This window comes from Rhinolophus hipposideros, assembly GCF_964194185.1.
Source record: "Rhinolophus hipposideros genome assembly, chromosome: 8".
Lineage (NCBI taxonomy): Eukaryota > Metazoa > Chordata > Mammalia > Chiroptera > Rhinolophidae > Rhinolophus > Rhinolophus hipposideros.
The window spans coordinates 63389966-63416116 of NC_138054.1; the positions used below are offsets into that span (position 1 = coordinate 63389966).

Below are 26151 nucleotides of genomic sequence, written 5' to 3' on the forward strand. Positions count from 1 at the left end.
GCCTTTTAGCATTTTCTGGTAATGAAACCAAAAAGAAGAAATCGAAATTTAGTGTATTGCTGGGATTAAGTATAAACAGTTTCTTGACTCTTTAAATTATATTCGTCTACCTACACAGGTGAGGTACTGTTGGGTTTGATGTAGAATGCTTTTGTTCGTTGTGGGCTGGGGTAAAAAAGTTTGAAAGCCACTAATGTGACACATTATGAGGTTCTACAATGAAAAGAACTGGACGTTTAGCCTTCTCATTTCCCTTAAAGTAGACATCCAATTCAGTGCCGGGCACAGTCAGGCAGAGACTCCGAAAATGATCTCAGTGAATGGTAAAGAACAGAGGGAAGTTACAAATATGAAATCATTATGTTATACACTTGAATCTAACACAATGTTATATGTCCATTATATCTCAATAAAAAATAAATTAAGGGGAAGACGAGGAGCGCCTTGGCGGTGTTCATCTCTATCTTTCGCTGTCACTGAGGTTCTCTGGCTGCCTGGGATGCCCCAAGAATGGAGAGCGTCGGTGGAGTGGAAAGGGCGAGCCAGCCAGCCCCCACAGGGAGGAGCGCCAGCTAGCAGCTGGGCTATTCGCCCGCGGGGAATCAAGCACCAGCCCCGCGGTGCTGCAGCGCCGCTCTGGGAGCCCCAGCTACCTGCAGCGGAAGAGCACTGCGCACGCGCAGACCGGGCCTGGGTTGGGGAAGCGCGAGAGGCGCTCTTCACTAGGCCGGGCTTCCCTGCAGCCCTCCGCCGACCGCACTGCCCTGTCATCAACGCCTCGTTACCCCCACCGGGTTTCCCTCGCCCTCTTCGCGGCGGTGCTGATAGCGACTGCGCGCGCAGAGCCTGAGCGGGCGCCGGCAGGAAGGGGAAGCGGCGGGTAAGAAAGGCCTGCGTGCGGGCTGCGTGTATAACGGGGCTAGGAATTTCCTCCTCCGCGCTCTCCGGCTCTCGGGACCCCTGAGGAAGAGAGAGGATTCTCTGGAACCGGTTTCCTCCGGCCGCTCAGGTGTGCCTCTGCCAGTCGAAGTGTTTTCGCCCTCCCCCGCGCTTCGTCCGGTCCGGTCCGCTTTCCGCCCCGACTGGGGAATCCGAAGGCCCAGACCCAGGCCAATCTGCCATCCCCAGACACGTCCGAGATGCCTCCCCTGCCATTTAAGTAGCGCCGGAATGTTTATCCGCTTTCAGTGTCGCAGCAGCTTAGGAGTAACTCTCACCTTGAGAGTTTTGTGCCCAGCCTCCAACTCGGGCACAAAGAGACTCATTTTTGTGACGCTCTCTCCTGGGATTCCTTCTGACACCCTTTGCTCAAGCAGCTTCCAGATGCTCTTCAAAGCCACCAAATATAGGGTTTTTTTTCACTCCCTCTGGGCGTCTCCACCGTTTCCTAATAGTTTGCCTTTCAAGTTTGGGTCTCTTGAGGCATGTCCTTTACATCCTTATACAGCGTTTCTGACTTACGCTCTTTCCCTTTGATAATATGGTCACACTACGTGTCGCCTTTGGAATGAAGTACCCTGTTGGCAGTGGGATAGTGTGAACAGTTACTAAGAAGCGTGGTAACAGGTTAGGCGGGATTTCTGCTGTCTGTTACCAGAGTGGATGTATATTCAGTGAACTGTTTTGTAGCAGGACGCAGCATTTTAGCCCAGTGACTGTGCTTACTGCCTTGAAGTTGGGGACAGAGGAGGTAACCGGTAATTAAACTACTGGGGTCCAAAATCTGCTCGCAGGAAGAAATCTAAAACGGATCAGCAGTATTGCTTTTATATGCCAGTTAAATGTAATATGTTGACGTTCTGGAGATGCTGTAGTGCAATTTTAGCCACCTGGGAACTTCCTAATCAAATTTTTTAATAAGTTAATTCCTAGATAATCATGATAATCATCTTGGTTATTTTTACTTTGATAAGTTTGGCTGAATGCTATAAACTTAACCACTTTTTCTAACACCAGCCCACACCACTTCTGTCAGTCTTACTACCAATTCTCCTTGATGCCTAAATTAGTCGTGCCAAAACCTTAGTCATCTAAGATTTCCCCTGTGCTTCATCTTTATATCTTTTATATTACTGAATCTTAGGCTTTCTTTGTTCAGAAAGTACCTTGGATTTATCCCTTTGAATTTCAATGTAGAAGCTGTAAAGCTGTTTTCTCAGACTTGGCTACGTCTTAGCTCATCCACCTAAAGACTCAAATAACAGTTCTGAAACATGACTATGTCATTTTATTCTTGATGAACCTATAAAAGCTCAGGTCCAAATGTCTGTGCTTGGATTTCAAAGCCCTTTCTCTATTACCTGGCCTAATAAATTCTTTGCATGTGATATGGTAGGAAGAGCCCAGGATTTATAGTAAAAAAGCCTGAATTCAAATACCAAGACTATCATACTAACACTGTCCTTGGGAAACTTTGAGCTTGTTTCCTTATCTCTCATTTCGAATAACAATATATTTTCTTCCAGCTTCTTAATTATTGTGAGAATTACAGTTGGCTTAATGTGTGAAAAGCTATCAGAGTTAAACAAAAACAACCTAGAGAGAGAGAGAGAGAGAAACATCTGACAAGATAAAGTGTGATATAGGCTGTAAAATAGGTAAGCTTTGGGTGAGGACCAAACCCAGAGGAGAGAGGAACAAGGAAGTGTTCCTGAAAGAAATTATATTTGAACAGTCTTGAATTATGACAGATGCAGAAGGGAAACGTGGGGAAGTGTGCTATGAAAGAGTCATTTTCAAAGAACAGCAAATCGTTAGGTTTTGTTGTCGTATTAAGTTCAAAGAGGAGTATAGGAGATAGGACTGGGTAAGTAGACAGTGGTAAGATTTGAAGGGCTTTGTGTGCTAAGGGAAGTGTACAAATTGAAGGATTTTAAGCAGACAGATGCCCTGATCACAATTGCTCTATGAAAGTTCATTCTGGCTGCATTGTGTGCTTCCTTACTGCAATGTACAATAACTTCTTTCTGTCTTTGTGCCTTTCCTTCTTTTCTTTATTCCACACAGAAGGACTAACACCCTCTCTTCATACCTTAATACCTTTTATTTTTCAGTATCCAGTTCAGGTCCCATTTCTGCTGTGATGTGTCCTCCAATTATTTTAGACCCGATTACTATCCCTTCTCTGAAACCCTATTAGGAATGGTACCACACAGTTTAGTCCTTATTTGTTTCATGTGTGTTTTATATCCCTAAGTAAATTGTAAGCTCCTTGAGGATAGGGAATGTTTCATATATATGTGAATAGAAGACATGTTAAACACAAAAATATGGTGTTTGGTCTCTCTATTTTGTTTTTCAGGGTAGAACCACATTATGGACAACGGTCCTTTTAATTAATTTATCATCATGGCTAATGAGGGCCATCCCAAGGCTGGTGATAGTCTTTTTTCATCAGATAAATATGCCCAACTCATCTTGGCCCAGATCAATAAGATGAGAAATGGACAGCATTTCTGTGATGTGCAGCTACAAGTTGGGAAGGAAACTTTTAAAGTTCATCGGTTGGTTTTGGCTGCCAGTAGTCCTTACTTTGCAGCTTTGTTCACTGGAGGAATGAAAGAGTCCTCAAAAGATGTTGTGCAGATTCTTGGAATTGAAGCTGGAATATTTCGAATACTTCTAGATTTCGTTTACACAGGTATGTTAAGTGAGCCTGTAGCTTTGAGTGAAGAAGAATGCAATCACTCATGTACTGCTATGGGAATATAAATTGATTTAACTCGTATGGAAAGTAATTTGACAATATGTTATTATGAGTCATATCTTTTAACTACATATTCATTTTCTAGGATCCTAAGGAATTAATCAGTGATGCCGGCAAATATTTATGTACCAAATGTTTATTATAATATTATAATAATAGATATTGAATACAATCTAATTTTCACTCAGGAGGTTATATGGTTAAGTAAATTATGGTACATGTATATATAATGGAATATTTTTTAGGCCTCGCAAATGATTTAAATGCCACCCCAGTTTTGTTAAAAAAAAAATCACTTGTCTGTATTTCTGCACAGTAAAAAGATCAAAATGTTGGTGTTTATCTCTAGTAATGGAAGATTCTTATTTTTCCTCTTTTGTCTGTTTTTCCTTCAATGTTTATAATCAACATGTACTATTTTAGTCAAAACTTTTATTTTTAAAATGTTTTGAAGTTTTAATAACATTAGAAAATACACACATGTAAAGCATGTCATATAATATGTAACATAAATGTACATGGAAAAAAGATTTATACTAAATAATAATATTTTATTTTTATTTAGTATAAAGAAATATACTAAAGAGATATACTAAAGAAATATACTAAAGTGTTAATACAGTGTATGTGTATGGGAAAATGTGTGATTTTCACATTCATTTTTATACTTGTTTGCCTTAAAGTGTTTTTTTTCAGTAGTGAATACATATTACTCTTATAATCAGGAAAATAAATGTTTGAAAATAAAGACTATATATGTTTGGTCTAGGTTTGAGAATATACCATGTTCTCCTTAAAGGACTACTTGGTGGGGCATAATTATGTGGCCTGATAAAGTGCTGTTTATTTAATGCATGGTACTTAAACCTGGAAAATGAGCAAAGGTGATTTTTCTTTGTGTTACTTCATGTTTCTTTTTGGAAAATTTCAGAAAATAACTTAATTTTGGGATTGTAAAAAATTATTATCTTTTTTTTTTTTAATTTTATTGAGGAATATTGGGCAACAGTGTGTTTCTCCAGGACCCATCAGCTCCAAGTCATTGTCCTTCAGTCTAGTTGTGGAGGGCGCAGCTGAGCTCTAAGTCCAGTAGCTGTTTTCAATGTTTAGTTGCAGGGAACGCAGCCCACCATCCCATGCCGAACCGGCAACCTTGTTGTTAAGAGCTTGTGCTCTAACCAACTGAGCCATCTAGCTGCCCCTCCGGAAGTTCAGTGGCAGCTGGTTGTCTTCAATCTAGTCGTGGAGGGCACAGCTCACTAGCCCATGTGGGAATCGAACCCACAACCGTGTTGTTCAGAGCTGTGAGCTAACCAATTTAGTCATCCGGCCGCCCCCAAAACTGATTATCTTTTATCTACTGAAAGCAATGCAGCTCTGCCTATTGGCTAATCTACAAATTAGCTTTGAGGGGTTCTTGATCTCACTTTTCTAAATGACTTGTGTGAGCTGAAAACTGCTTCATAAATATCCCTACTTCTCTTATTTGCAAAGTAGAAATTAACACAGGTTAATCCAATGGAATTAGTGTTGAACTACATGAAAACAGAAGAAATGCTACAGGTTGTCTATTCTGCCTCTGTTGTCTGACAGTAGCAAGAAGAGATATTTAGTGAAAGAGAGTGTTCATGGAGTCATTACCATGTTGCTGGTGATGAGCACTTCCATCAAAGAAATAAAAAGTGGGCCAGCCTTGGGGCTCAGGCGGTTAGAGCTTCATGCTCCTAACTCTGAAGGCTGCCGGTTCGATTCCCACATGGGCCAGTGGGCTCTCAACCACAAGTTTGCCGGTTCAACTCCTTGAGTCCCACAAGGGATGGTGGGCTCTACCTCCTGCAACTAAGTTTGAACGCGGCACTTTGAGCTGAGCTGCTACTGAGCTCCTGAATGTCTCAGTTGGTTGGAGTGTGGGCTCTCAACCAGAAGGTTGCCAGTACGACTCCCGCAAGGGATGGTGGGCTGCACCCCCTTCAACTAGCAGCCGCAACTGGACCTGGAGCTGGGCTGCGCCTGCCACAATTAAGACTGAAAGGACAACAACTTGACTTGGAAAAAAGTCCTGAAAGTACACACTGTTCCCCTATAAAGTCCTGTTCCCCTTCCCCAATAAAATCTTTCTTTAACAAAAGTGGTAAAACCCAGAGAAATAAAAGCTACTGAATATATTTTGGGGGAAATAAGATTGTAGAATATTGACATTTAAGGCTAAAATTGGTATAACAGTTAAGAAACAGCATTTGAAATGCATATAAAGTGGCTTAACAAGATAGGAGTTTATTTTTCCACAAAAATGAATCCATAGTAGACAGTCCAAGGCGGATAATGATGTTTCATGAGGTCATTAGTGTCCCATTATTCTTCCAACATTTTGCTCCACCATCTATAGCTTGTAACTTCATCACATAAATATGCCCAACTCATCTTGGCTGAACTCCAGCCAGTGGAAGGAGGTAAAGGGGAAGGCAAAAGCATCTGCCAGCTGAGTCTATCCTCTTTTTGAACTTTTCTGGTAGCCCTACCCAATAACTGCTGCCTATATCCTGTTGGCCAAACCCAGTCAAAAATTCACCCCTATCTGCAAAGGAGACTAAGAAATATAGTTTTCAGCAGGGCAAATCAAGGTTCTGTTAGTAAGGATGAAGAGAAAATGAATATTGGGTATTAGAGAGGGAATTTTGTAGTCTTTGAAACAATTTGTTCTTACAAAGCATCTTCTTTGATTTTCATTGTAATAGCATTTTCCTTTTTGGGGTTGTGGGGGCAGCAAAACCTATTACTCTGTTGATCTCTCCTTTGGACTTGTCCATAGATTCTGTTAGCCGTTCACAATTCTGATTGATTTTAACAGATATTTCTCACTATCATGCAGGGTGTCATGCGGGGTTTCTAGTCCCGCTCCTCGCACAAGAACACAGGATATGGTAAGGCCAAAAAGGAACACCCACGGAGCCATAGATAGGGAAGTCTCATACCACTATATTCTCGCTGGCAGCTGGGTTGGAGACAGGAAGCAGGAGCCACACTATCCGCAACCTGCCGTCCACTTCTCTCTGCCAGCCAGCCTCACTTGCTAGCTGCAATCCGCTCTTGCTAGCTCAGCCACCATCTTCTTGCTAGCCCCCATTTTGTGCTAGCGTAGCCACAGCAGTTATATTAGTGGCCAGTGGCTCACTGATTGGTTACAGCTGACGGCCAACTAGCCACAGCTGATGGCCATCCAGTCACAGTTGATGGCCATTTACTACCCGAGTGAGCACCTTTCCACTTGAGGGCAAGAGCCTGGAAACTGCACTCCTGGCTCTTTCCCCACACTCACCTTACACTTTTATATGCACTTCACTTGGAATAAAATGACTTGGGTTTGTGATCTAGCTCTGCTGCTAATTAGCTACGTGATACAAGGCATTTCATTTAACTTTAGTCAATTATTCATTCACCTTTCAACAGATATTTATGAATAATTTTTTTGAGCGAGGAACTATGGATATGACGTAAACAAAACAGGCATGGCCTCTGCCTTCACAGAGCTTTCTAGGTAATGCAGATTAGGTATTTACAAAATACAGAGGGTACCCAAAAAATGTATACATGTTTTAAGAAAGGAAAAAATGTATTAAAACTGTGATACTCAATATATACCCATAACAAAAGATGAATACAAGTCATTTCTATACATTTTTTTGGCACCCCCAGTAGAAATGAACTTGTGAGAGCCTCATTTTCCTTATCATAAAGTGGGGACAGTAGCACTTTATAATTCATGTGAAAGTTAAGTGAGATAAATTTTAATAAATGTAAAAGTACTTTTACATTTAAAATGTAAGATTACTTTGTAATGTATAAAACCTTATTAAATTGGAGGGCATTCTTTTTATTATTCTCAAGTAACTCTTGACTTTATCCAGTGGCAGTCATTCAGTCCCCTTAGATCACAGCCTGTGATTTTATTTTCTTCAAGTTTGTGGTGAATTCTCATTTAATTCAAGTAAGTCTTAGTTTTCTTTGAAGCCACTACCATTTACGCCCATGGTGGATTCCATTTCTTATACTTTTGGAAAACCCCCAGTTTGTATTCAGCAAGCACTATTCTTCCTCTCACCATAATCTCTTTGGCCATTCTTCGTTAAAACAAAATTTTTGAAAAAAATAAATAAAAATAAAACAAAAATTTTGAGCACCTATTCTGGGCTAGGAATACAGAAGGGGCAAACCATGCCCCAACAGACTTTATAAATCTAATTGGTAATACAAACTTTAGACAAATAGCTTAGTGGAGTGAATGTTATAAAAGCGATAAAGGGAAAGTATAAGATTGAATGGAGAGTTCATCCTTATATAGTAGGAGAATTACATTGTCTCTTTTTTCTTCTAAATATAATTGACTATTTGATGTCCTCCCAAAGTCATAGTGTAAATATATGAAAGTGAAGCCCTCTGGAAAGAGAGTGGTCTATATAGTTACTTAAATGTTAAGTATGTAATAACTCCTCATATGTTATAGACTTTTGGTTATACCTAATATTAAAATTAACATTTGTGTGGCACTTTATCATAATTAAAGATAGGGACCCTGTCTCACCCTTCCTAGTACCTAAATGTTTTTTAGATGCATTATAGCCTTATGTTGAAAACATGGACTTTGATGTCAATCCCTACCCTCAACTCACTTAACCATGTGACTTGGGGACAAGTTACTTAAACTTTATGATTTTCTTTTCTTTTTTTTTTTTTGATTTTATTTTCTTAATACAAAATTTTGTAAAATACAAAAATAAGGCAAAAAATTCAACTATATGGGTTATAGTCAGGATTAAATGAATGTATAAAGCAATTCATGCTCCTGTTCATTGTAGGTGTTCCATAAATGTTAGCTATCATCATTTAAGTTTTGTGTTCTTTGTACAGATTCTTTGTTGCCTTTTAACTTGGCTATCAGAGACAAGTATAATGGGTTTTGAATATAAGTCAACGTCTGTTTTTATTTTGCTGGTTATGTTGTCTCCTGTTTCCCTAGGTATAGTTAACATAGGTGTGAGTAATGTTCAGGAGTTGATTGTTGCAGCAGACATGCTACAGTTGACTGAAGTTGTTAATCTTTGCTGTGAATTTCTGAAACGACAAATTGATCCACTGAACTGCATAGGGATCTTTCAGTTCTCGGAGCAGATTGCCTGCCATGATCTTTTGGAATTCACAGAAAACTACATTCATGTCCATTTCTTGGAGGTTCAGAGTGGGGAAGAGTTCCTGGCACTTACGAAAGATCAGCTGATCAAAATTTTGCGCAGTGAAGAGCTCAGCATTGAGGATGAATACCAGGTGTTCTTAGCTGCAATGCAATGGATTCTCAAAGACCTGGGAAAGAGAAGAAAACATGTGGTGGAAGTGCTAGACCCCATTCGATTTCCTTTATTACCTCCTCAGAGGCTTTTAAAATACATAGAAGGTAATTTTTTTGTCGCATATCAAATTAGTCAATTATCCATTGGCTTTTTCTCTATTTGAAATGTCATAGTGTTTTGATTTTTCAGTTCAATAGCAGACATTTATTGAATAATTACTGTATGCAAGATATAGACTTTTATGTGTAGGTAGACAGTAGTATTTCAATATTTCTACCCTTTAATTTTAATCAAATCATTTTGTACCTTTCTTTTTTTAATCTTTAAATTAAAGTTTATTGGGGCGACAATTGTTAGTAAAGTTATATAGATTTCAGGTGTACAATTCTGTAATACATCATCTATATCTCACATTGTATGTTCACCACTCAGAGTCAGTTCTCTTTCCATCAGCATCTATTAGACCCCGTTTACCCTCTTCTAGAGCCCCGTTCCCCCTTACCTGCCTCATGTACCTTTCTTGAGATTAAATCCTAATGGAGATGAGAGTTACAGATAAAATTACTGACAAAGCTAAAATACTGCTGTTTCTGGCAATACTAATTATTTCAGTGTAAGATTTCCTCTTGTCACTCTGAAAATATCAGCAATTTGAGGAAACTGCATATGTTAACAACAAACCAAAACTCAATAAATCCTATAAGTCCCCTCATTATAAAATAAATTTTATGTTGATAAAATATCATAGCTCCTAAGTAGTCGTTGAATCATCTTTAGGTTCTAAACTTTGAAAATACCTTTCACCATAGTATAAAATCGTTTTTTTATATTAGAAAATGATAATATTTAAATTTATTTTTAAAAACTACTTTAGACCTGGTTTCAAGATTTAGAGCTTTTACTGTTGTCATGCACTGAAACTTTAGGATGTGATTGAATTACAAATGATCTTTATAAATTAAATACACTATTAGCATTAAAGGTGTAATTCTGTGAAGGAATTATATTTAATGTGGCTTTTTAGTTTTTCTCCATGTAACTTAACAATGTTACCAGAATTTTGTAGTTTTTTTCTGAGGGATAATTTTGTTTTAATGCGTGTAAAGTCAATTCTCATTCATGCTAGTTATGTTCTATAAAGTAGCCATGCGCACTGAATTGGCAAATATTAAGCCATTGTTCGTAGGGGAAATATAGGGTAAGTTCTTAAAAGCATCTGGTCAAGACATGTTTGTCAACTGATAAATACATAAACCTTGTTTTATGTGTGTTTCTGGGCCGGCCGAAAAAAGTATATTTTGTAGCAGCAATGAGAAAAGTAATATTTGATATTATAGCCATTGTTTGATCATGAATTTTTATTTTTTTGATTCTTAAATGTGTTTTATCTTTATGGAAACATGTCTTTGCAATATCACTTAAAAGTTGATTAAAGCATTATCTTTTTAAACATTGTTTTAGGAGTATCCGATTTTAATCTTCGTGTTGCATTGCAAACACTTTTGAAAGAGTACTGTGAGGTATGCAAATCTCCCAAAGAGAACAAGTTTTGTAGTTTTCTGCAAACATCTAAGATTCGACCTCGGAAGAAAGCAAGAAAGTACCTGTATGCAGTAGGTGAGAATCTTTTAAAAAGTAATAGAAATTATCTTTATTTTCAGGATCAAAACCTTTTAATATTTTGTTGTTATTATACGTGTCACAATATTCAGGTGTGTCAGTTAGACATTTAATTTAATTTACAGGCTGCAGATTTATAAATTGTGTTTGTATAATACACTACACATCTAAGAATAAAATAGCTACTCATTTGACATCTGTGATCTAAATCTTTGGATTCTTAGATTACCCAATTATTGTCAATAGCTGACTAAAGAAATATTGCTTTAAAAATTGAAAATTTGAATTCTAATGAAAAATAAGGAAAATAAACCTCAAATATTTTAACTATTCACAGTATCTTACATGGTCAGTAGGGATGATAGGAACCAGTGGTCTCCAAAGTGGGGATGTGCAGGCTAATCCATAGGTGTATCAGATGAACATGTTAAAATTTCTTTTCATTTTTATTTTTGAAAGCATTAATCCTTATAAATATTTGATATATATTGTGTTTCCCTGAAAATGAGACCGGGTCTTATATTAATTTTTGCTCCAAAAGATACATTAGGGCTTATGTTCAGGGGATGTCATCCTGAGAAATCATGTTAGGGCTTATTTTCCAGTTAGATCTTATTCTCAGGGAAACATGCTATATGTTGGCAGATTGCTCAGATTTATATACAAAATTTGTATATAAATATTTTCTATAAAATAATGAATGTCAGCTGTAATTGAAAAAATTTAAAAGAAAGTACACTTTCTGTATAATTTTATGTAATTGTGTATATAATTTTCTATATGCTGTGATCTATCAATATGTGATTTTTGAGTGCATGCTAAACTTTTTTAATGATGTGCAGTCAAACCAGAATTTCAACTCACTATTTTTCATTGCAAATAGAAACTAATAGAAGTCATAATGAAACTTCCTAACTAGACAGATAACCAGCTGCTAGGTTTATGTCTTATCTAGTAGTCTATTGTAACTAAGACCAGGTGGTAGAAGACTCATTGTGGTTAACTCTTTGCATTTAAGCCATAATCTTTCAGGACTTGCCACGTTTCAGAAGTGTGTGTGTGTGTGTGTGTGTGTGTGCGCATGACAGATTCTAAAGCATTTATTCCTTGCTATGAAATAGTTATACTGGATGTCTAGATGTAGAGGGCTAGGTTTTTCTCCTTACTACCATTTCCATATTTAGCAGTAAGGGATTTGCTGTGTTCCTCCTTTCCTTCCTTTGTTCAGGTGGATATACTCGGTTGCAGGGGGGTCGTTGGAGTGATAGCAGAGCCCTGAGCTGTGTAGAACGTTTTGACACCTTTAGCCAGTACTGGACCACTGTGTCTTCACTTCATCAGGCTCGATGTGGTCTGGGAGTAGCAGTTCTGGGAGGGATGGTCTACGCTATTGGAGGTAAGAATGAAAATGACTTATTTCCCTTATTAGTCTCTAGCTACAGGTTGGCTGCATTCTTACATACATGCCTTATATATATTGCTAGGTACTGGGGTATATGTAGTTATAATTGTGTTCAATAAATAGTTATTGAATAAATGAACAAAAGAAAAAAAAGGAAACACAAGATACTGAAAATTTCAGACCAGAGGGGTACTGTGATTTATCAAAAGGCAGAATATTAGGTTTGGTTTTAATGAAAAATTGTTTATAAAATATGGCACCCAAATTTAGGTCAACATTTTGGATAAAATTTTTTAATGAATCATTTTTACTTAACCGTGGGATATATAAAAAACAAGTCAGCTAGGCATTGGGATATTTCTTGATTGAAATCATTGTATTTTCTGGAACAATTAAGAATTAGAAAATGATTAATAAAACTAAAGAGGATTTGAATGTTGGAGGGAAATAATTACTAGAAAGGGATCTAAAGAGAAATAAATGCTAACACTTTTAATATCAATATTTACTTCTGTATAATTTGTCTTTATAGCAGCAAGCCTAGGCAGATCATCTCTAACCTTACAGCTAATCTTTTTGCTTTATTTCTATGGGTCAGTCTAAAACACTAAAAGTTGTATATCAAAGTTTTTATTTATGACTATGATCCTGTTAGGTTAAAATGAGAGAGATATAGGGAATATTTTATTTTTATTTTTTCTTTGGAGAGAATATAATTATCACTCAAAAACTGTTCGTTTAAATCAATAAATGTCATGGTGCATCTGAAAAGCCTCACAAAAAATTAGAGTTTTAAGCAATAACTTTCTGTCAGTATATAAAGGCCATAATTTTATATAATCTTTGACTAGAACTCTAAAAGTTCTTTTTATGTACATTTTGGCAATTGTGGATAGTTTCATTTCATGAACTCTCCTGTTTAACCTAGGGTCACAGTGTCCTGTGTGGCACTTGCATATATATGTATCCCCTTCTCTGATGTCATAGAAGTACTTATGGGGGTCCTGCAAAAAAGGGGGCCCATCAAAAAAATGCTGACTTTGGTAGCTATTATTAATACTACCAATATTGCTATCCTAAGGTATTTCTTAATATGTAATTTTAAAATATTTTTTATTATCAAAGTAATTCAGGTTTTATTGTAGAAATTTTGCTAAAACCTAAGCATATGAAAAAGAAAATAAAAATCACCCATACTATAATTTTACCACCCAGTGATAAACACAGTTAATAGTTTATTTTATTTCCTTCTAGATACATACATATCTGGGTTAATATTCACTATTTTAAAAAATTAAGATATAATTCACATAGCATAAAATTCACCATTTAGAGTATACAGGTCAGTGGTTTTTAGTATATTCACAAAGTTGTGCAACCATCACCAGTATCTAATTCCAGGACATTTTTATCACTGCAAAAAGCCACTCTTATCATTTACTGAAAATTTTATAACAGTGTAGGAAACTGTTTACTAGCCATGTTCCCAGATTCCAGGCAAGGGTCAGCTTTGAAAGCAGGCCTTTCTAAGGAGAGACCGTCTCAGGCCTGCTGTGTTAACTCTTTTCTGCACAGAAGGAGTTTTGTATACATTCAGGATCGTAGGCCCTCATAAAGTTACATGTGCTATAAATGTCTTTTCCTACTCTGCTGCTTTATTTTTCACCCTCTTTATGTTATCTTTTGATAAACATGTTTTTAATTTTCATGTAGCCAATGCTATTTTTTTTTTCTGCTATGGTTAGTGTTTCTTGTACCTTTTTAAAGAAATCCTTTCCTACTTCAAAGTCATGAGGAAATACACCTTTATTGTTCTAAATTTTGTAGTTCTGCCATTTACATTTATGTCTGTAATCGACCTGGAATTGAGTTTTTATGTATAGTATGAGTAGGGAATCAGTTTCACTTTTTTTTCTCTATGTATAACCCATTATCCCAGCATAAAAGGCTTTCGTTTCCCTGCTGCTCTGCAGTGTAAACTCTGTTATATGTCAAGTAATCATACATGCGTGGATCTGTTTCTGGATTTATTTTCTGTTCCATTGGTCTCTTTGTCTATCCCTGTTTTAATTACTGTACCTCTATTTTAAGTGTGATAAGCTTATCTGATAGAATAGTTTCTCTGTCCTTATCAGTGTTTGGCTATTCTAGGCCCTTTGTACTTTCATATAAATTTTAGAATCAGTTCGTTAAACTTTTTTAAAAAAGTAATACTATATGATTCCACTGTGAGGTACATAGGGTAGTCAAAATCATAAATAGAAAGTATAGGGCTGAGGGAGGAGTGAATGGCGAGTTATTGTTTAATAGGTACAGAATTTCAGTTCGACAAGATGAAAAGAGTTACGGGGAGGGATGGTTGTGATGACTGCACAACAATGTGAAGGTGTTTAACATCACTGAACTGTACACTTAAAAATGGCTAAGATAGTAAATTTGTTATATGTATTCTAACAAAATAAAAGAGAAACGGTCTTTTAAAAATTGGGATTATATCTATAAATTGGTTGATTTCTAATTTGTGAACATGATACATCTCTTCACTTATTTAGATATTCCTTAATTTAAAATTTTATCTAAAGAGTTTATAAATTTTAACCATAGAGGTCTTATACAACCTTTTGATTAGATTTACTCCGAGGTATAGTATATTTTAAAATTCTATTTTAAATGATAGTGTTAAAAAGAATTTAATTTTCAGTTTGTTGCTAGATAAGGATTACATTAAGACTCAAATTGCACAAGTGTTAAAATGCAAATTGTATCCTCAAAAATTATGTGGATTGCTTGGGTGGTAGCATTAGAAATAAATAACAGAAAAATTGTGTCATTGCTTCATTAAATGGGCTTAATAAATAACAGTGCTATGGATTCAAAATAATGCTGGGCAAATGAATTTTAACAAGAAGTATAAAATCAGACATCATAGTTGAATTTCCGACAACATGGAATGCTACTGAATATTGTATTATGGTTCTAGGCTATTAGCATTACTAAACCTTCTCATATGTGTCTCTTATTTAACTCAGGTGAAAAGGATTCAATGATTTTTGACTGTACTGAATGCTATGATCCAGTTACTAAACAGTGGACAACTGTAGCTTCAATGAATCACCCCCGCTGTGGCTTGGGGGTGTGTGTATGTTATGGGGCTATCTATGCTTTGGGTAACTATGCTGTTCAATTTAAGGATATCTAATATTTAAATTCTTAGTCAGATTACTTTAGAAATTTTTCTTCCCTCCTGTAAGAAACTTGTATCCTTTCAGCTTTATATAGTTTTATTCTCAAAACATTATTACTTGGGGAATATTGTCAAGTGTTGAATTCTTAAGAGATGGTGATAAAATATAGATGAGATGTCCAATGAAGCACTTTAGCTGACTAGTTAAATCTCATGATTAGAATAACCACTCTGAATAAACAGAAGTTGTTTCAAAAGGTGGTTTTGCAAAATACCGTATTTCCTATGCAGTATGCTAAAGTTTTTTTATTTTAAATCTCTGGTGAAAACTAGACAGAGAAATAAAAGATCTGAGTTCTTCTCAGTCAAATTCTAACTTTTCATGTGATCTTGGACAAATAACCCCTCTGTTCCATGTGATAATCATCCATAATATGAAGTTGTCAGATTAGGTGTTTTCTAGGGTGTTTTTCATAAAAAAGATTCCTTTATCCCAGACATAACATTTTTCTATTTGGTCACAGGTGGATGGATTGGAGCTGAGATAGGGAACACCATTGAACGATTTGATCCTGATGAAAATAAATGGGAAGTAGTTGGCAACATGGCTATGTCACGCTACTACTTTGGGTGTTGTGAAATGCAAGGTAATTGCTTAATAAAATATTTTTCCTGAAAATGTATTTTTTTAAAAACTGAGCTTGAGGCTTTATTTTCACAAAAATATATTTTATGTCTGTTAGTATTCAGTGATTAACACTAACAGTATGGAAGTTCTGCTTTTAACTTCTTACATCTTTTAACCTCTTATTTCTTTATTTCTGTATTGCCAAAATAATCAATTTTTTTAAATAAACAAAGCTAGAATTTAAAATTCCAGATAGGCAAATATGCCTAACTAGAAAAATAAGCATTAAAACATCATCTACTATTGTTATTTTCTCTCCCATGCAGTCCTTAGTATTTTTAAGTAGGGAGAGAATATCAAAAATAATCTTCACAATCTCTTCTTCAGTGTTTTTTTTTTATAGGGTACATTGTGATTCAGTCCACACAGAACATAATGCTATGATAGATTTGAAAAATGTTCTGCAAATTAAAATGGTATACAATTATTTTATCTACTATGCCCTGAGAGGTAGTTAGTAAGTACTGTCAAATAAAACCTGATTCTCTGTCCAGAGTTGGAGAGCAGATTTATATGTACCTGCAAAGTAGGAAGCCAGTCTGCCCATTATTATATGACAACTCAGCCTACTTTGTTCCCAGCTCAAGTTCTTCCTGCTTTGTGAGTACCTTCTCAGATTTCCATTAGCTTTTTTTTTTTTTTTTAAGATTTTTATTGGGGAAGGGGAACAGGACTTTATTGGGGAACAGTGTGCACTTCCAGGCCTTTTTTCCAAGTCAAGTTGTTGTCCTTTCAGTCCCAGTATTGGAGGGTGCAGCTCAGCTCCAGGTCCAGTTGCCGTTGCTACAGGGGGCGCTGCCCACCATCCCTTGCAGGACTTGAGGAGTTGAACTGGCAACCTTGTGGTTGAGAGTCCGTGCTCCAACCGAGCCATCCGGGAGGCAGCTCAGCTCAAGGTGCCGTGTTCAATCCCAGCTGCAGGCGGCAGAGCCCACCATCCCTTGCGGGACTCGAGGAGTCGAGCTGGCAACCTTGTGGCTGAGAGTCCACTGGCCCACGCGGGAGTCGAACCGGAATCGAACCGACAGCCTTTGGAGTTAGGAGCATGGAGCTCCAACCGCCTGGGCCACCGGGCCAGCCCTCCATTAGCTTTTAAATATTCAAAATACATAATGCAAATTATTGAACTATTTTTTCATATTATAAGGGTCTCTAGCTGTTTTATGTTTATTATTTTTATCTTCCCATCTAAAATTATAGAACTAGAGAGGCATTTTGGAGATTATCTTGTTCAATCCCTTTATTTAGTAATGAGGAACCTGAAGATTAGGAAGTTTGTGAGTTGTCTTTTTCCATAGCTGGTTACTGGCAAAGCTGGAGCTGGAACCCAAGTTTGCTAACATTTAGCTCACATTTTTTCCTAAAATGCCATTCTTTATAACTTACAATCCCTTAGTTTAGAGCATGGGAAACAACACTAGGCATTCAAAAATAATCGTAGATTGGCATTCAAAAATAATTGTAGATTGTCATTAGTTTCAATCAAATTTAAAAAGGAACTCTCCGAATTACATTCTATTGTATTCTAGTGATTGATTCTGATACCTTAATCTAGCCATATAGAACTATTCTAATTTGAACTCAATTCTCTGTTTTATGTCCATCTGAGCAACAGGTAGGCTGTCACCAACCAGGGCCATGACATTTTTTGGGGGGAAAAAGTACTTCTCCTTGTCCTTTTTACCTATGTATTCTAGCAGTGGATCTGGAATTTGAGATCATCAAGCAGACAATAAGATGGGAGATCCTTCTCTGACAAATTGCTTTGTTATAACATCATTAAATTTTTTGAAAATTCAATGCCACTTTAAATTCATACCTCTAATTATTTGTAACGTGCTTAAATGTGAGCTGTGATAAACTAGACAGAAGTCAGTTTTCTCTCAAAGAATATGGAAAGCCCTACATTAAGTATAACATCAGTATAGTAAATAAATCACAACTATTAAAATTTTGATAATTATTTACATCCTATTTTCTATAGCATCTGAGCAAAAATATTCCATTTCCAGGTTTAATTTATGTAATTGGAGGCATCAGCAATGAAGGAATAGAGCTTCGTTCTTTTGAAGTTTATGATCCACTTTCCAAGCGTTGGTCTCCACTTCCTCCAATGGGAACCAGGAGAGCATATCTTGGGGTGGCTGCACTCAATGACTGCATCTATTCTGTTGGAGGATGGAATGAGACACAGGATGCTCTTCATACTGTAGAAAAATATTCCTTTGAAGAGGTAGGTTGGATGATTTCAAATGTTTAGTATCCCATTATTCTTTTAATGTCTGTAAGATCTGTAATGATGTGCATTCTTTCACTTATGATATTGATCATTTGCAGGTTTTTTTTCCTTTTCAAAGAACTATTAATAACTTTTGGTGTCACTGTTTTTTTTTCCCTACTGATTGTCCATCTTCTATTTCATTCATTTCTGTTTCTTTCATTTTTTGAAAATCACTTTCTGTGACTATTTTTATATTGGCAATTTGTACTTCCTAATCCCTTTCACCTTTTTCACCCATCCCTCCAACGCACCTACCGTCTGGCAACCATCAGTTTTTTTCTTTGTATCTATGCATTGTTTCTATTTTGTTTGCTTTTTTTTTAGATTCCACATATAAGTGACATCATACAGTATTTGTCTTTATTTGTCTGACTTATTTTGCTTAGCATAATACTCAGTAGGTCCATCCATGTTCTCACATATGGTAAGATTTCATTTTCTATGGCTGAGTAATATTCCACTGTATACATGTACCACATCTTTTTCCATTCGTCTATTGATGCACACCTAGGTTGCTTCCATATGTTGGGTATTATAAATAATGCTACAGTGAACATAGAGGGGTGCATATATCCTTTCAAGTTAGTGTTTTTGATTTCTTCGGATAATTACCCAGAAGTAGAATTGTTGGGTCATATGGTAGTTCTATTTTTTCCATACTATTTTCCAGGTGGTTGCACCAATTTGCAATCCCACAAACAGTGTATGAGGGTTCCCTTTTCTCCACATCCTCACCAACATTTGTGATATCTTATTATGGTTTTGATTTGCATTTCCCTTATGATTCGTGATGTTGAGCATCTTTACATGTGCCCTTTTGATGTGTTCCCATCATTCCTTCAGCATTCCTGTACTTTCTGACATAATAAAAATTTTCACGCTGATCTTGTCCTTTCTTTGCTCTTGCCCTGGAATCAGGTATTTCTTCAAGAAGCTCCAGTTTCTCTTAGTGAAAGACAGTAGTTAGAATCCAAGATCCAGATACTCAGAGTACTCATTGCTACTGGGGTATTGCTGCTTCTAGACACTATCAGTAAACAGAACTAGAAAATATGTATCCACGCACATTTATTTATAACTCTTTCTATATCTATCTGTGCATGTATATTATAAAAATATGAGGTTATGATAGCTCCAGTTCCAATCCAACATCTCAGATTATTTCATGTTTTTCTGTGTTTGTAAATACCTTGTCCGTTAGTTAAAAACTTAGCTCCCATTATTCTTAATATTTACTTATTTGTTCATTCCATTCACTTATTTGTTAAATGAAACCAATTTCTCTGTCACACCAGTTGTCTTCTCCACCTGCCACCTCTGCACATTACCCATCCTGTCACTGCCCATATGAGCTTCCCAATGTTTCCTCATACCCTCAGTTACTGGGTTGACTCAATTATGCTAGGGAGGGAAGAGAAGAGACAGATAGGGAAGGATAGGTTATATTTTCATTGAGTAACTGTTCTGACATGTATTTGTTCATTAGTCCATTTATTCATTCACAAATACTTATAGACTTCTTAGTATGTAAGTATAGATCAGGCACTATACCTTGGGAAATAAAGGCAAACTAAACATACAAGGCCCCAGCTCTCAAAGAGCCTAAATTCTAGTGGAGAATATAGAGAAATAGACAATTGCATTACAATTTGTTAGATGCTGTGATCATGAAGTACAAGATGTGTTATGCCATTGACTAATAAGTTAGATTAATCTTTTTCCAAATAAATTTCCATGAAATACTGATTGTTTCTGTTGTTTATAGGAATTAGGTAACATGGGTTTTCCTGGTCAATTATATTTAGGGAAAGTTGGGTTAAACAAAGTTAAATAAATTTCTTTACCACAGGACTTCTTTACACCATGTAGTACAATAATAAACTTTGTGAATCTTTATGTTAAGACTCTCAAAGTTAATTAACCACACAACCCTTGCTTTTGTTTGTGAAACATCTTAGGAAAAAGTATTTCAGGAAACATATTTGGGTAAATATGGATGAGCGTTATTTGAATTTTGTGGTTTTTAAACTGCTTAATGGTTATTAAAATTGTCAAAACCTAAAGGTTTTCTTTTTTTAACTTTTTAAGTAGAAAGATTTTTGTTAACAGCTTCATTGAGAATATAATTCACATACCAAACATTTGAGTTGTTTCAACTTTTTGGCTATTACAAACAATGCTACTATGAACACGTATGTGGACATTTTTGTGTGTACATAGGTTTTTGTTTCTCTTGGCTGTGTATATACCTAAGAGTGGAATTGCTGGATCACATAGTAATTTTATGTTTAACTTTATTCGGGACTGCTAGATTGTTTTCTAAAGCGACTGCACCATTTTACGTAACTACCAGCAGTGTATGAGGGTTCCAGTTACCCCACATCTAGTGCTTGTTGTTACTTGTATATTTTTTTATTTTTGGTTATAGATGTGTCCTAGTAGGTGTGAATTGGTATCTCACCGTGGTTTTGATTTGTATTTCCCTGACGGTTAATGATGTTGAACATCTTTTAATGGGTTTATCAGTCATTTGTATATCTTTTTTGAAGAGAAATCTGTTCAAATTTTTTTCATTCTAAAATGAATTATTTGTCTTTTTATTATTAAGTTGTATGAGTTCTTTATGTAATCCAGTGCAAGTCCTTTGTCAGATAAATGATTTGCAAAATTTCTCTCCCATTTTATGGTTTCCTTCACTTTATTGATGGTATCCTAGAAGCACAAAATTTTTTAATTTTGATGGCTCATTGATTTTTTTCTGTATTAGCTTGTGCTTTTGGTATCATAACTAAGAAACCATTGCTTAATTCAAGATAATGAAGATTTATGCCTTTACTTTTTTCTAAGAATTATAGTTTTAGCTCTTATATTTAAGTCTTTGATTCGTTGTTAATTTTTGTATATGATGTGAGGTAGGGGTTCATCTTCATTCTTGTGCATGTGCCTAACCAGTTGTTCCAGCAACAGTTGTTAAAAAGACTATTCTTTCCCATCGCATTGTCTTGGCACTTCTGTTGAAAATCAGTTGACCATAAATGTGAGAGTTTATTTCTGGACTCTTATTCATTTATCTATCTATGTCTATCCTATGCCAGTACCATACTGTCTTAGTTACTATAGCCTTGTAATATGTTTTGAAATCAGAAAATGTAAATCCTCCAACTTTGTACTTCTTTTTAAAAATTGGTTTTGCTTCTCTGGGTCCCTTGAATTCCATATGAATTTTAGGATCAGCTTATCAATTTCTATCAAGAAACCACCTGAGTTTTGATAGGGATTACATTGAATCTGAAATCAATTTGGAGAGTCTTGCCATCTTAACAATACTAGGTCTTTTCATCTTGAACATGAGATGTATTTCCACTTATTTAGGTCTTCTTCAATTTGTTTCAACAATAAGTTTTCAGTTCCTTGTACTTAGTTAAATTTATTCCTGAGTATTTTATTCATTTGATGCTATTGCAAATTGAATTGTTTTCTTAATTTTATGTTCCAGTTTTTCATTGCTAGTGTATAGAAATTCAACTGATTTTTGTCTATTGATCTTGTGTCCTGTAACCTTGCAGCACTCATACTCTTAACAGTTTTCTTGTGGATTCCTTACATTTTCTATATACAAGATCATGTTATCTGTAGAGATCATTTTACTTTTTCCTTTCCTATCTAGATGCCTTCTATTTCATTTTCTTTCCTAATTGCCCTGGCTAGAACCTCCAGTACAATGTTGAATAGAAGTGGCAAGAAATTTTTAAAAACTTGAGGGAAAAAAGAGTGGCAAGAGTGCAGTCCTTGTCGTGTTGTAAAGCATGATTTTGATTCTCATTTCTGACAAGTTTTAAACTTTAGTGATATTTCAAATTCCTTTTACTTTCTATATGATTTTGTTTGGTAATATAAAAAGTGAACTTTCTGAGGGCACTTTCTGTTGCTCATTTTTCTATATGGCTGGAAAGGAATAGATTTTTGTTACAAAGTAAGTGCTTATCATTAATGAGTTATATTGATTTTTCATGCATAAATCTGAAATGTTGTTACTAATGTGTTCTGAAGTCCCACATTATAGATTCAAACCTAAAGATAATGTAAAACATGTTTCTGTTTTTATAGAGTTTATTTTGAGGTGACTCAGGATAAAAAGCAAACTATGGTTCTAATACACTGATAGCAATGAAAGATAAGCATTATAGGATGAGCCCCACTCTTCCCTTATTCTTGTCAAGAGCCATTTTTGTGGGGAAGCAAAGGTTAGTTCTCCCAAATGATAAACATACTCGTAACCCCAACATCCTAATTTATCTTAATCAGCTATAGGTATTTTAGTGAGTATATCTGTCTTTTAAGTTATGTTTTTACAGCTATGCTAACTTTGGGGATGTGTTCTGTAATTTCAGATAATCAATTAGCCTTCAAATTTAATCTGTTTCTATAATTTCAAAGGATTGTCTCTGGCTTTAGTATTTCAGAATTTCATTTAAGTTCAGACCAGGAAACATACATTGACTCTATAATGTGCTGGTGCTGTACGGGATACTGGAATGTGAAGCTCATTAAGTTCCTGTCCTCAAAAAGTTCACTTTCTAGCATTGACGAATAATCATTGTTCACTTCTCATGATTTTATAAACTTTTTATCATATGCTTTATTTCCAGGTTCTTTTTTCATCTGGCTATTTGCTTTTTTCTTTCTTGATTATTTCCCAGGCCATTTATTGGCTTTCCTGTTTTCTGGGTCTAGATTTTCCCTGGAGTAGGAACATTACAAGTCATTTTGGCTATAGCAGCTTACTGAAATTTCTTCAGGGAACAATGTATACCAGGAGTTAGCAAACTTTTTGTTAAAGGGCCACATATAATCTCTTCTTTGGCATCTTTTTTTAAAAAGTAATCTTTTAATATGCAAATATCATTCTTATTTTGTAGGCTTATAAAAATGGGGTACATTTTCCAACCTGTGATCTACTTTCTGAAAATCACTAACTCCACTAGGTGGTTCTTGAAAAAAGGATTCCGTGGTCAAATAAATTTGGCAAGTGCGTCTTGCTGTATCACTCTCCTTAAGATTTATAAGGCTCATTAGCATCTCAAAGATTTTTAAAAGCCGTTTTGTGTACTATAATATATATGCATACAAGCTCTTTTCTTGGAGCTTTGTGGATTTGTGTTTTCTCTGTATGTGTGTGTGTGTGTGTGTGTGTGTGTGTACACATTACCTACTTATATTCCATAGACCTAGTTTCTCAGAATGCCTGCCTATATAGAATTTCTAGATTATGTCCTGGTCGTAATTTATAATTAATTACGTATTTTTCCAATTATTTTTTCTCTAAATTCACTACTTTGTCTACAGCACTTGAAAGTTTATTTAAAAATGTTCTATATACTGATTTGACTGGACTGTGAGTTTGAAATTTAAACATGTAAAAAGAACCAGGGTATCTGATTTCTCAGCAGTTTTCTCTATTACCATTTTATGACACTGCTAACTTTTTTTTTTCTCTTAACCAGGAAAAATGGGTTGAAGTTGCCTCAATGAAAGTGCCTAGAGCAGGCATGTGTGTGGTGGCAGTCAATGGGCTTCTGTATGTTTCTGGAGGGCGATCTTCCAGCCATGATTTCTTGGCTCCTGGTACCTTGGACTCAGTTGAAGTTTATAACCCTCATTCAGATACATGGACAGAAATTGGTAACATGATCACTAGTCGTTGTGAAGGAGGTGTTGCTGTACTATGAAATATAAACCACAAGAGAGCACAAGAAAACATTTTGATAATACAGGATCTGACCTTTTGCAAATCAGACATGTATTTGGTGGTAGGACCCTCTGATTCTATTGAGTTTTCCATGTGTTTGGTAGATAAATAATTAAAGAATGATTTTTCTAAGAATTTGAGTGAGAAGAGTTATGGAATATACGTATCCTAAATTAATAAAGAGCTCACAAAAAATTGCCAGGCTTACCAATAGAAATGCTATTTGTGCTCTAGAATTGTCCAGTTAGGAGTCCTATTTGTAAAAATGATTTGCTAGAAGCTTCTTGGCAAATAGGGGTTTCTCCAGTGAAATTCAAGCTATAACATGACCCGTATGTGATATAACAATATTAGTAAGACAGGTTAAAGGTGTCTGTATATTCATAATTCAACCCAGAGCACAATTTTCCATGGCCATAGTTTAACCTACAGAGAAAAGCAGTGAAACAACTTCCTACTTTTATTTGATGCTAGGAGTCTTCACTAGCCCCAAACTTTTTATTGGCAGCAGATATACTGGGAGGGACATGTAGGAAATATCTAGCTATTTATATACAGAGGTAAGTTTTCACCTATTGATAACAGCATAAAAAAAGCTTTTGCTCACTTATGTTTTTTGTCTTGATGCTGAGAATGCAAGTAATTAATAGGAAGTTCTTAGTGATAGTCCATTACTGCAGTTGGATGATGTAGTGAGTGCTAGAGCTTAGATGGTGGTATGCACTTAATAAAATTCTTCCCTATTTTCTAAATAGTCACCAAAAATATCTGTTTGGTTATGGGAAGAGGGACTTTTATTAGATTATCAAGCTTTGTGAAATTTACTGTACTTGGGCAAGAAGCCTAAATATGAAAATATGAGCTTTTTACAAAGCTGCTTACTGCCTGGCTTGGAGAAGGTGGAATTATAGATAACTGTGAAACTTCTTAGACACTGACTTATAAAAGGCTTCTGATCCAAAACTGTCCCTCAAAACTTCTCATTTTCCCCAAGAAGCATTCTAAAGAATTGTTCACTGTCTAGTTTTGAGAAGAAGATTCTTTGTGTACATTGTCACTTTTAAGTTATTTCTACTAGTCAGTTGGAGCCATTTAATATTAAAGGTCTTGCATACATTTATATTTACCTAGCTGATTCCAGGATTTTGTTTGTATATTCCCGATTTCTCCTTTTCTTTACTAAATTCCTTCAGTATGTTGTTGTTATAAGCATCAGTAGCTTACTTAGATAGAAATACTTTGGTAAGCATTAAAGACTCAGGTAGCATTCATATCTAAAATATTTGAATTGGCTCACAAGGACCAATCAGCTCTAATGAGTCTTTCGGAGCAAAAATTAATATAAGACCAGGTCTTATTTTACTACATATAGAATTATATGACCAGGTATAATATATAAGACCAGGTCTTATATTAATTTTTGCTCCAAAAGATGCATTAGAGCTGATTGTCTGGCTAGGTCTTATTTTCAGAGAAACAGGGTAGTTACAGAGAATCTGCATTCTGGTTCAAGAGATTTACAAAATGCTCCTAAAATTTCTCATTTCCTGAAACCTAAAATGGCACTGTGAAGGGAGCCATTCTGTACTGCTGTAGCAGCATGTAATGTCAATGTTTGGGAAAATCAGTGACAATCAGCATTTGGGCTTAATAGGTCCAGACAATCCCTGAAAATAGGTCATTGTAAATATGCTTGTTACTTCCTAGGTAATGACCGATTGTTTTTTTTAAAAAATGTACTAATAAAGTATTTTGCTTTTCCTTCTGAGAAATATCTTCTGAAGAATATGAGCTTTCTTTCCTTTATTATCAGGCTGTAGTAAACTATTCTCTACATTAATAAAGGATCATGTAGTGGTTTCACCCACTGGCTTTAACTGGTAAGCTTCTCAATGATCAGAACAATGTCTAGCTTTATGGTGGTGTATTTGTTTGCACAGGGCTGCTGTAACCAAGTACCATAGAAATTTAAACAACAGAATGTATTGTCTGTTTCAGAGGCTGGAAGTCTGACACCAAGGTGTTGGTAGAGTTGGTTCCTTCTGAGGGCTGAGGAGAGATCTGTTCCAGAACGTGAAGGCCATCTTCACGTTCACATGGCATTCTCCCTGTATGCGTGTTTGTCTTTAAAATTTCCCTTGTTATAAGACCACTAGTAATATTACCTTACAGCCGACCC

General features: G+C 35.8%; 1 protein-coding gene across 7 annotated transcripts; it reads left to right on the forward strand.

Annotated features, from left to right (window-relative positions):
* The first annotated feature begins 557 nt into the window (after positions 1–557).
* IPP (intracisternal A particle-promoted polypeptide) lies at positions 558–25854 on the forward strand. Of its 7 annotated transcripts, none has more exons than XM_081055170.1 (9): positions 558–1009; positions 3302–3640; positions 8721–9152; positions 10510–10665; positions 11897–12064; positions 15100–15237; positions 15779–15901; positions 17955–18175; positions 23728–25854. In XM_081055170.1, exons 2-9 carry the CDS (start codon positions 3349–3351, stop codon positions 23950–23952), a joined length of 1755 nt encoding a protein of 584 aa, XP_080911296.1. In that variant the 5' UTR covers positions 558–1009; positions 3302–3348; the 3' UTR covers positions 23953–25854. The 7 variants fall into 7 exon arrangements, 6 of the variants coding, with proteins under 6 accessions (XP_080911296.1, XP_080911297.1, XP_080911298.1 ...); XM_081055171.1 differs by having other exon boundaries at positions 672–880; XR_013993723.1 differs by having other exon boundaries at positions 680–880; positions 15100–15203.
* Positions 25855–26151: the final 297 nt, after the last annotated feature.

What these genes read in the sequence shown, in the direction of transcription:
- IPP (XM_081055170.1), top strand. Translation starts at nt 3,349, where the DNA reads ATGGCTAATGAGGGCCATCCCAAGGCTGGTGATAGTCTTTTTTCATCA. An exon ending in GCTTTTAAAATACATAGAAG is followed by an intron (nt 9,153 to 10,509) that starts GTAATTTTTTTG and finishes ACATTGTTTTAG; the next exon opens with GAGTATCCGATTTTAATCTT. An exon ending in AAAAATATTCCTTTGAAGAG is followed by an intron (nt 18,176 to 23,727) that starts GTAGGTTGGATG and finishes TCTCTTAACCAG; the next exon opens with GAAAAATGGGTTGAAGTTGC.